This window comes from Mirounga angustirostris, unplaced genomic scaffold (assembly GCF_029215605.1).
Source record: "Mirounga angustirostris isolate CCGP_5_RB_7025 unplaced genomic scaffold, mMirAng1.0.hap1 SCAF_5, whole genome shotgun sequence".
NCBI classification, from domain to species: Eukaryota; Metazoa; Chordata; class Mammalia; order Carnivora; family Phocidae; genus Mirounga; species Mirounga angustirostris.
The window spans coordinates 117,954,987-117,966,108 of NW_026991713.1; the positions used below are offsets into that span (position 1 = coordinate 117,954,987).

At 41.0% G+C, this 11,122-nt stretch overlaps 1 protein-coding gene across 1 annotated transcript in view; it reads left to right on the forward strand.

Moving 5' to 3' along the window:
- Positions 1-11,122, forward strand: part of LOC123842599 (acyl-CoA-binding domain-containing protein 5-like) — a 35,978-nt gene extending 24,856 nt beyond the window's left edge. Inside the window, 3 exon segments of the mRNA XM_064591967.1 lie at positions 4,003-4,047; positions 4,370-4,479; positions 10,720-11,122. Coding sequence (XP_064448037.1) covers positions 4,003-4,047; positions 4,370-4,479; positions 10,720-10,732 — 168 coding nt within the window. The 3' untranslated portion in view covers positions 10,733-11,122.

Consider the following 11,122-nt stretch of genomic DNA (forward strand, 5'->3'; position numbering starts at 1 on the left):
GCAATGGTTGCAACTGTATGGGATTTTTCCTTTCAGAAATCTTTTCCAAAAAATTCAGTAGGGGCGCCTGGGTGGCTCAGTTGTTAAGCGTCTGCCTTCAGCTCAGCTCATGATCCCAGGGTCCTGGGATCGAGCCCCACATTGGGCTCCCTGCTTGGTGGGAAGCCTGCTTCTCCCTCTCCCACTCCCCCTGCTTGTGTTCCCTCTCTCGCTGTGTCTCTCTCTGTCAAATAAATAAATAAAATCTTTAAAAAAAAATTCAGGGTGCCTGAGTGGCTCAGTCGTTAAGCGTCTGCCTTCAGCTCAGGTCATGATCCCAGAGTTGCTGTGTCCCTCTCCGTCAAATAAATAAATAAAATCTTAAAAAAAAAAAATTTCAGTAATCCTTATTTTAATCTAGCTGTAGAATGGTAAATAGAACTTCTAAATATGTAAAAACCACTGATACCAACAAAAATTCATTGCTCGACTAAACTTTAGTCAGACTCCTGAACTTTCTCTTAGGCCCATCTCTCCACTTCTCCCTTGTAAAATCCAGTTTTATCAAGAACCCTGCTCCCTCCGTTTAACCAGGCAGGCTCCTCATCCTCCACCAAACCCAGGTGATGTCTGACATCACCCTGGTTTGTCTTCAGCAAGAATCCTGTTAGGTCGGTTTAGCCAGAATCTTCCTTACCCCTGATGTTTCCTGTTAGGAATTTTCCATCCACCGATCCCAGCCCTACTCCTTGATAAGGAAATTCCCCCTCGCCCGTGCTGCGATGGGAGTTGAGCCCCATCCATCTCCCCCTACTGTAGAAGTCCCTATGCCCATAGTGATAGCCCCTCCTCCATTGAAGAAAGTCTTCCTTACTGTGCTTTCACACGTGTCACTGATTTTTTTTTTTAACAACACGTATGGATAAATATCATGAAACCAAAAAATCACAATGCTACTTATACAGCTAGTGCCCGTGCTGCTTAGATGGAAGCAAGGGTCCTTGGGACTCTTCATTTGCCTTTCCAGACCCTTTATTACTTAGGAAAAAAAATCCGCTAATAGTCAACTTTTTTTTTTTTTTAAGATTTTATTTATTTGAGAGAGAGAGAATGAGAGACAGAGAGCATGAGAGGGAGGAGGGTCAGAGGGAGAAGCAGACTCCCCGCCGAGCAGGGAGCCCGATGCAGGACTCGACCCCGGGACTCCAGGATCATGACCTGAGCCGAAAGCAGTCGCTTAGCCAACTGAGCCACCCAGGCGCCCGAGGAAATGAGTTTTTATTTTATTTCATTTTTTTATTTTCTTAAAGATTTTATTTATTTATTTGAGAGAGAGAGAATGAAAGACAGAGAGCATGAGAGGGAGGAGGGTCAGAGGGAGAAGCAGACTCCCTGCAGAGCAGGGAGCCCGATGCGGGACTCGATCCCGGGACTCCAGGATTATGACCTGAGCCGAAGGCAGTCGCCCAACCAACTGAGCCACCCAGGCGCCCTAATAGTTAACATTTAATAGTTCTGACTCTACCTTAGTATTTGTTAGTAGTTGCTGCTTTAATGAGAATAGTGTCATCACATTGGGATTTGGTCACCTTGAATTCCGTTCAAAATCACGCGGACTCATGTGACCTTAGTTAAGTCAGCATATACCAGGGAGCCCAATTTTGTAAATCTATCCTGTATTCTGAAGAAAGTGCCCTAAGGTAAATCTCCTGATTAAATATTATTATGCCTTGGGGCATCTAAGTGGTTCAGTCGGTTGAACGTCTGACTCTTGGTTTTGGCTCAGGTCATGATCTCAGGGTCGTGAGATCGAACCCCACATTGGGCTCCGCATTGGGCTCTGCTCAGCAGCAGTCTGCTCAAGATTCTCTCTCTCTCTCCCTCTCTCTCTCTCCGCCTCACTGCCTCTGGCCGTCCCTGGTGCATGCTTGCATGTGCACACTCTCTCTTTCAAATAAAAAAAGTAAATCTTTAAAATATATCGTTATGCTTGCAAGGTACAATTACAAATAATATCATAAAGATCATTACCTTGTCTAGATTCTTTCAGCACTTGCAATTTGATTATACTCTTCTTTAATGCCTTAATGGTCTGTGAGGACTAATGCAACATCTGGAGGCAACTAATTTAGTTTTACCTGTAAGGTATAGTCATCCTGGGGACTGGGGTCCTTGAGATCATATTACTTATAACAAGGAAATTTAAAGCCTGCCTCCTCCTTACCACTTCCTGCTGTTGGTTCAGTACACAGGCCTCTGTGCTGTGCCTTGAATTTGCCCGCAGGCTCCCTCCCACCCTTGGTCTTTGCACTTGCTGTTCCTTCTGTACGGAAGATTGTTCTCCTCAACCCCCCACCCCACCCCCCTTAGCCACAGAGCATAATTTTCTTTGTTTAAGTCTTTGCTGCAGTGTCAGCAAAGCCTTCTCTGACCACCCTATTTAAAATTGCAAGACTTGGGCGCCTGGGTGGCTCAGATGGTTGAGCATCTGCCTTCGGCTCAGGTCATGATCCCAGGGCCCTGGGATCGAGTCCTGCTTTGGGCTTCCTGCTCCTTGGGAGCCTGCTTCTCCCTCTGCCTCTCTCTCTCTCTCTCTCTGTCTCTCATGAATAAATAAATAAAATCTGTAAAAAATATATATATAAATTAAAAATAAATAAATAAATAAATAAATAAATAAATAAATAAATAAAATTGCAAGACTCTCCTCCTCCAACATGTCTCATCTCCTCTCTCTGTTTTTCTTTTTCTTTTTTTCTTCCCTCCTGTTTTATTTTTCTTTATGGCGTTTATCACTCCCTGATATACTATATATTTTACTAATTTATTCATTATTATTTGTATCTCTCCATTACAGTATAAGCTCCATTAGGGCAGCACTTTTTGTCATTTTGTTCCCTGTTGCATCTCTAACACCCAGAGTAGTAACTGGTACATAATAGATGCTGAGTAAATATTTACTGAATTAATGAATGAATCAATGAATGATCTTATTAATTTTCATACCATTTCTATGAAGTTATAATAAATGGAGAAACTAGAGTAATAAGTTTCCAACAATTAGTATAAGGAAACTTGTTTTCTGGATGAGCCAAGTTGGAATATAAATTTCCTAAATTAATTTGAAATTTTTCTGCTTAGTTTATACATCTCATTGAAAAACTGACAGTATTCCTCCCCTCAGGAAAGGTAACTGTGTGAGGTGAGGAATGTGTTAATTAACTTGATTATGGTAATCATTTCACAATATATATATGTATCAAATTGTCACATATATATATTAATTATATCTCAAATTATGTCTTAATAAAGCTGGAAAAAAATTTAAAAATAAAACTACAGGGTGCCTGGGTGGCTCAGTTGGTTGAGCGACTGCCTTCGGCTCAGGTCATGATCCTGGAGTCCCTGGATTGAGTCCCGCATCGGGCTCCCTGCTCGGTGAGGAGCCTGCTTCTCCCTCTAACCCTCCCCCCCTCTCATGTACTCTCTCTCTCTCTCATTCTCGCTCTCTCAAATAAATAGGTAAATCTTTAAAAAAATAAAAATAAAACTACAACACTGACAGTTCATTTCTCATATTTATCATACCTCTTGTGCTATAACTTTTCATAAATTTTCAAAACAGATCTTTGGATATGATTTATAATTTTAATAATAATCAAGGCTGCAGTTGTCAGATGTGTTTGTAAATTGGTAATTTTTTTGGAAATTAAAGAATAAGAAAAGTTGATTAGGTAATTTAATAACAGTATAAAAGAAGTAATGGTTTAGATTAGTTTGAGGTTTTATTTTGATAATTTTATATAATTTGAACTATAAAATATAAAATGTCAAAGGTATTTATTTGGCTAGCAATTTTAGGGACCTTGTTATTTGGCCAGTATGGGTTTTAGGACAATTGAAGCATGGTTAGCAGAATAAACTAATATTTTAGCCTTTAAAAAAAAAAAAGATAGGAAATAGAAAAATTACTATTTTTTTCTCATTTTGTCCAAGCTAAATCACTTTTATTTGTATTTATAGGCAAAATCATCAACATTACAGACCTGTAATCAGCCTCCCTCACAGGTAAGAAATTCTTAAGTCTAAGTCCCAGGGTTTCAAATAACTTAAAATAATTTAGGTATACAAGGTTCTTGAAGTATTCCAAATGAAATCTACCCTGTAGAGCTTTGAAGTTAAAATATACTTGTTATATGTTTAAGTCTAAAGTACTCCTGGAAGTCTACTTACAGAATTATGCTCTGAGGTACAGAATATCTCCCTTCTGTTTAGCAGGACTGAGATTTGTTATTAAGTTTTATATTTTCAAAATTATGAAATAGTATGTTTTTATGTTTATACATGCAATGTGTAATAGACTGGTGACCAGCTTATTTTATTTTCTCAGAGACCATCTTGGTGGCCCTTCGAGATGTCTCCTGGTGCATTAACTTTTGCTATCATATGGCCTTTTACTTCCCAGTGGTTGGTGCATTTATATTATCAAAGAAGGAGAAGGTAATTTAGTTTTATGATTGACAATAGTATGCAGAGTCTTATAATCTGTAGTAGACAGAGCTTTCAATAGCAGTGAAGAGGATAGCTCTGTTTTATAGATGTATTGTCATACTGGACATTCTGTACCGATCCTGAGACTGAACTATCTTGGAAATGATATCTAGTGGATTTCTAGGTACCTGTTAGACTTAAAAAAATTAAAGTCTGATGGTTATTTTGGGCCTTTGCTAACATTAAACAACTATAGACAATAGGTAGGGAAACAAATAATGCCTGCATATTCTTTGAAGTAGACATTGACATTTCAGAAGATTTTTAGCCTGGTGGTTGACTATCTCTAGAAATAGAGATTTTCTAAGTTGAGGGCCAATATTCCAGTTTGGGATGCCAGGAGATACGTCAAATAGGTCTGAGAATAATAGATTGGGATCCTTGAAAGGGCTCTGAGATTGTCTAGGTTAGGAATAACCTGAGGCTCAATCTCTTGGGTACATTAAAGCATTTTTTTTTTAGACACTACGTAAACTGAATTACTTCACATGGCTGGGCATATAGACCATCGTTTACCCCACTCATGGCCTCACTTATTATGTTTTTGGTGTTTTCATCACCATGTCCCATTAAATAACAGATGGGGAGAAGAAATAGGATATTTGATAACTTTAAGTGCTGTCTTAAATATGTGCAATAGAGACACATTTTTTAAAATCTACAAGTTTAAGTAATTATGGGTATGTTGTTCTTCTACCAAAGAACCCAAGTCCCTAATTAACTGTATTTGCTATCAAAAGCAGAAATGAGACATTCGCCCTTCTCTTCTCTGAAAGGGATAAACAGCACACTAGTTAATGTAAGTGCTCCAGTGATAATACCTGATGGCAGAGAAACCGAAATGCATCGGGATTTGGGTGAATCCTTTTAGTCTTCCTGCTTTCTGCTTATGTTAAGACAGTTTGACTTACGTTCGTAAGAGAACTAAGTAAGTTCCGTGGTACATTCATGTTCTTGGAATACGCCCACTCACTTGAAAAAACTTGAGTTAGGAGTTCAGAAACAAAAACTGCTCTCACAGTGTTATTTACCTCTTTTCTAAGTCATTTGTATAGATGTCATTTCAGCTGTGTGGAAGGTGGGTGTCAGGGTTCGATAAACCTTAGTTTAAGTCTTTTCTTTTCTTCTTTTTACACATTTTACATTTCTCCCATGATGGTCGGGTTTAGTGGTACACAGTGGTTTTTTGTTTTTTGGGGGTTTTTTTCAGATTTTATTTATTTGAGAGAAAGAGAGTGAGCGAGAGAGAGAGCATGGAGGGGAGCAGGCAGAGGGAGAGGGAGAAGCAGGCTCTCCACTGAGCAAGGAGCCTGACATGGGGCTCGATCCCAGGACCCCGAGATCATGACCTGTGCTGAAGGCAGACACTTAACCGACTGAGCCACCCAGCTGCCCCTCACACAGTGTTTTAAATTTTAATTTCCCTAATAAATGGAGGGAAAAAGGACCCAGCCTTTTTTCACTATTTAATAAGAATGCTAGATTCAAGTAGCAGGACACAGTGGCACTAAAGTTAGGTATTGACATAATTTGCAATGTATTTCGAAGTTCTTTTTCATGTTTCCTTTGTTGAAAGGTGAGGATTGGAGAGTAGAGAAATTTGGCACAAGACAAAAGCCCTAACGCCTCCTTGAGTTAATAATTTATGTTATGCTTAAGTTTGCAGCAGCTTGTCACTTTATTAAAGATGGAAAAAACAATGACTTTGCTTCAGCAGTCACCCAAAATTGCAATTTTTCTAAAAAGTTTTTGTGTTTTTTTTAAAGATTTATTTATTTATTTATTTGACAGAGAGAGAGACACAGTGAGAGAGGGAATGCAAGCAGGGGTAGTGGGAGAGGAAGAAGCAGACTTCCCTCAGAGCAGGGAGCCCGATGTGGGGCTTGATCCCAGGACCCTGAGATCATGACCTGAGCTGAAGGCAGACGCTTAACGACTGAGCCACCCAGGTGCCCCCTAAAAGTATTTTTTTAAGATATTCCTTCCTGGTAGACATCTATGCCATTTCTCCTAAGTATCCCTTTCAATTGCTTACAGATGCCTCTGAATGGAGAAACTCTTACCTATTTTTTTTTAAAGATTTTATTTATTTATTTGATAGAGATAGAGAGAGGGAGAGCACAAGCAGGTGGAGTGTCAAGCAGAGGGAGAGGGAGAAGCAGGCTCCCCGCTGAGGAAGGAGCCTGACGTGGGGCTCGATCCCAGGACCCTGGGATCATGACCTGAGCCGAAGGCAGCCGCTTAACCGACTGAGCCACTGAGGCGCCCCATTCTTAACCTATTTTTTTTTTTGATGTAGTGTTCCATGATTCATTATTTGCATATAACACCCAGTGCTCCATGCAGTACGTGCCCTCCTTAATACCCATCACCAGGCTAACCCATCCTCCCACCCCCTCCCCTCTAGAACCCTCAGTTTGTTTTTCAGAGTCCATTGTCTCTCATGGTTCATCTCCCCCTCCAGTTTCCCCCCTTCATTCTTCCCCTCCTGCTATCTTAACCTATTTTTAATATTCTACTTTGTTATTGTTGAATCTTCATCAAGTTTTCAGTATGTTAAGTGTTTAGTCCTTCCAAATTACCAATTATTTAGACTGCGCAACTGCATTTTGTTTTAAAGATTATTTATTTATTTATTTATTTGACAGAGAGAGAGAGAGACAGTGAGAGGGAACACAAGCAGGGGGAGTGGGAGAGGGAGAAGCAGGCTTCCTGCGGAGCAAGGAGCCCAATGTGGGGCTCGATCCCAGGACCCCGGGATCATGACCTGAGCCGAAGGCAGATGCTTAATGACTGAGCCACCCAGGTGCCCCCGCAACTGCATTTTGATGAGATAGTGGGGTTTTTTTTTAAAGATTTATTGACTTATTTGTGAGAGAGAGCACACGGAGAGGAGGGGCAGAGGCAGAGGGAGAGAGAGTAAATCCCAAGCAGATTCCCCGCTGAGCGTGGAGTCTGACATGGGGCTTGATCCCAGGCCCTGACCTGAGATCATGAAACTGAGCCAAAATCAAGAGTTGGATGCTCAACCGACTGAGCCACCCAGGTGCCCTGGATGAGATAGTGTTTTATGTATTATTTGTTTATATATGTAACAAGTTAACTGGGGTTGGAGATAGAGCCATATTTGATATGGAAATACGTTTCGGCCTTGAGGGGACTTAGACATCTTTTCATCTGGAAGTGTGTAGCAGTTTTTATTCTGACAGTTATATAGGAATGAAAACTAGAGAGCAGTGTGTATGGTTTGGAGGAGATGGGTTCTGTGTTAGAGATGAGGAGAAAGATCCAGAAATCCAGTTAGAGTGGGAAAGGTGTGGAAAGGAGTGGGTATGCCCCCCCCCGCCAGTGCAGAAGAATCTAAATTCAAAAGTAAATTACTCGCGGGGCGCCTGGGTGGCTCAGTCGGTGAAGCGTCTGCCTTCGGCTCAGGTCATGATCTCAGGGTCCTGGGATCGAGCCCCGCATCGGGCTCCCTGCTCTGTGGGAGGCCTGCTTCTCCCTCCCCCTTTGCCTGCCACTCCCCCTGCTTGTGCTCTCTCTCTCTGTCAAGTAAATAAATAAAATATGAAAAAAACATTGTATTATCACTCTGCAGGAGGTCAGAAAAAAATCAAAAACCAAAAACATTTTTTCTGAATGTGGTATGAAGAGCAACACCTGCAGACTTCTTGTTCAAAAATTGGCCCTGCACAGCCTCCTGTGGTTCTACCTCTACCCAGTTACCCAACCTGACCATTCTAGTCAAATTATCCAGGAGTAAAATTCTAAAAGCAGCCCTATTAAGTCCAAAAGACTACCCTTAAGCTATTACTTTGAAGGGAAGGATGTTTGCAACCGCTTTTCTTTTCTTTTCTTTTCTTTTTTTTTTAAAGATTTTATTTGTTTATTTGACAGAGAGAGATGCAACCGCTTTTCTTGATCATTCTGCCCAGGTTCATAAATATGCGTGTAGTTTTCTTGCGGCACTGAGCTTTCAGTAGCGAGGTTCTAGAAACTAGGTAGGTGTGGGGAGGATTTCTGCAGGAACACTCTTCAGGTGGAGCCTGGGGCAGATGGTCCTGCCTCAGAAAGTCCAGGCTTCTGAGGAGGGGAAAGAAACCATCAGTGCAGCCGAGCAGATCCTTGAGCAGGCAAGGTGAAAGGCATCATGTTTCCCTCTACCCTTAATCTGTTGTTTTCTGTAACTTTTCTTCTCTTATCACACCATACCCTACATTTTGCAAGTTAATTTAAAAAGAAAAAAGGAGAAAAAGATCTCAGGAAGAGCCTTGAAAAACATTCTAAAATTCTGAAAATACTGATGGGGATTTGTGTCTATTTACCTATTACAGGAGAAGATTGACGATTAGAGAGTTGTATGCTTTTTTGTAAATCTGCAAAGGATTTTGTGTAGGAATCTACATCACGTGGGTTGTTAGTAAGTGTTGATAACTGTTCATGTACCTTCCAGCTAACATTTCTGCTAAAACCTCACTCAGGCTGTTAGTCTTTAGAACCAGCCTGCAATTGTGGGACGCCTTGGTGGCTCAGTCAGTTAAGCATCTGCCTTCAGCTCAGGTCATGATCTTGGGGTCCTGGGATCCAGCCCCAGGCCCACTTTGGGCTCCCTGCTCAGTGGGGAGTCTGCTTCTCCCTCTCCCTCTGCTCCTCCCCCCAGCTGGTGCTCTCTCTCTCTCAGATTAATAAATAAAACCTTTAAAAAAAAAGTACCACCCACAATTCTGTTCTGGCTCCAGGGACCTTTTTTTTTTCTTCATGCCTTAAGGGCTGTCCTTATGTTACATAATATGAAAAATGATCTGCTTATTTAAAATGTCACTCCTGCCAAGGAAGTGTACATAAGGGGCGCCTGGTTGGCTCAGTCGTTAAGCGTCTGCCTTCGGCTCAGGTCATGATCTCAGGGTCCTGGGATCGAGTCCCGCGTCGGGCTCCCTGCTCAGTGGGAGCCTGCTTCTCCCTCTCCCCCTACCCCTGCTTGCGTTCCCTCTCTCACTGTGTCTCTCTCTGTCAAATAAATAAATAAAAATCTTTCAAAAAAAAAAAGGACGTGTATGTAAGAGGCTTTCTGCAGAAGATAAAGGCTGATGGTATTATCTAAAATACCACTCCTGCCAAGGAGGTTGCATAAGAGCATTTCTACAGAGGTGAGGAATGAATCTGTGATGAGAACGTTCCAGACATTTTGGCATCTTGAGTTCTGGGGAGGGAATAGAGATTTTACCACTGTGGGGCCTTTCCCAGATCTCAGATCATACGCGAATTGTGTTTTGTGCTAACAAGCCCACCCCCTTCTCTGATCACTCATTCACTCTGCTATCACTAAAACTGTCACGTTATACCTTTCCAAATTGTTAGTTTATATGTCTCCCCCTCACACCCAAGCTAACCTGAGAGCTCTTTTGAGAGCTGAGAGCCTGCCTCATTTATGTTTGAATCCCCAGTGCTTGGCACAGTGCCTGGAAAGTAACAAACACAAAATATATGTTGATTTTTTTTTTTTTAAGATTTTATTTATTTAGTTGACAGTGAGAAAAGAGCGCATAAGCAGGGGGAGCGGCAGGCAGAGGGAGAGGGAGAAGCAGTCTCCCCTCTGAGCAGAGAGCCCGACCCCAGGACCCTGGGATCATAGCCTGAGCTGAAGTCAGACACTTAACCAACTGAGCCACCCAGGTACCCCAATATATGATGATTAAATGAGTAGTCTAGGTTATACATCTATCAACCTTTTGTAATCTTATTCAGCTTTTTTTTGTTTCAGAACTTTTCCAAGTTATAAAATAATTCCCAAAATTCTGAATTGCATTAAGCCAACTAGAAAAGGATGAGAAGTAATTTCTTAAGAACTGTTGGTAATTGGGGCGCCTGGGTGGCTCAGTCGTTGAGCGTCTGCCTTCGGCTCAGGTCATGATCCCGGGATCCTGGGATCAAGCCCCACATCGGGCTCCCTGCTCCACAGGAAGCCTGCTTCTCCCTTTCCCACTCCCCCTGCTTGTGTTCCCTCTCTCGCTGTGTCTCTGTCAAATAAATAAAATCTTTAAAAAAAAAAAACTGTTGGTAATTTTATGGTTTGATTCTGAATGTGAATATTATTGTTATGCTATCCAAAGAATTCTCTGGTATGGATGTGTTTTGTATTCAGGTTGCATTTATATTCATAGGAAATTGGTTTTTACTTTGTTTTTAAAGAAAACTGAACTGAAGAAAATGATATTTTCCCCAAGAAGACTACGGGGCCTGAATGACCTCAGAATGAAATGGAATGTGGAACTCACAAGAAATCTTAGTTTGTGATGATTACATTTCTTTTTGTCGTCGAATAGTTTGGTTTGTGTACATATATACATATATATATATATTTTGCACTACACAAATGATAACATTTTAAGGACTAATATTGCTGATACTTGAATAATTAATCTCAACTAGGTTATAAGTAGCATACATAGATTTGCCCTACCCTTGAACTTGAAGGACATTAAATTATTAATTATTGTTTGGTAACATGTTTACCTGATTATCTCCCATAGAGAACTATAAGCTGCTTTTCCAAGGTACAGTTGTGATAATGAGATGAGATTTGTAACTGGAT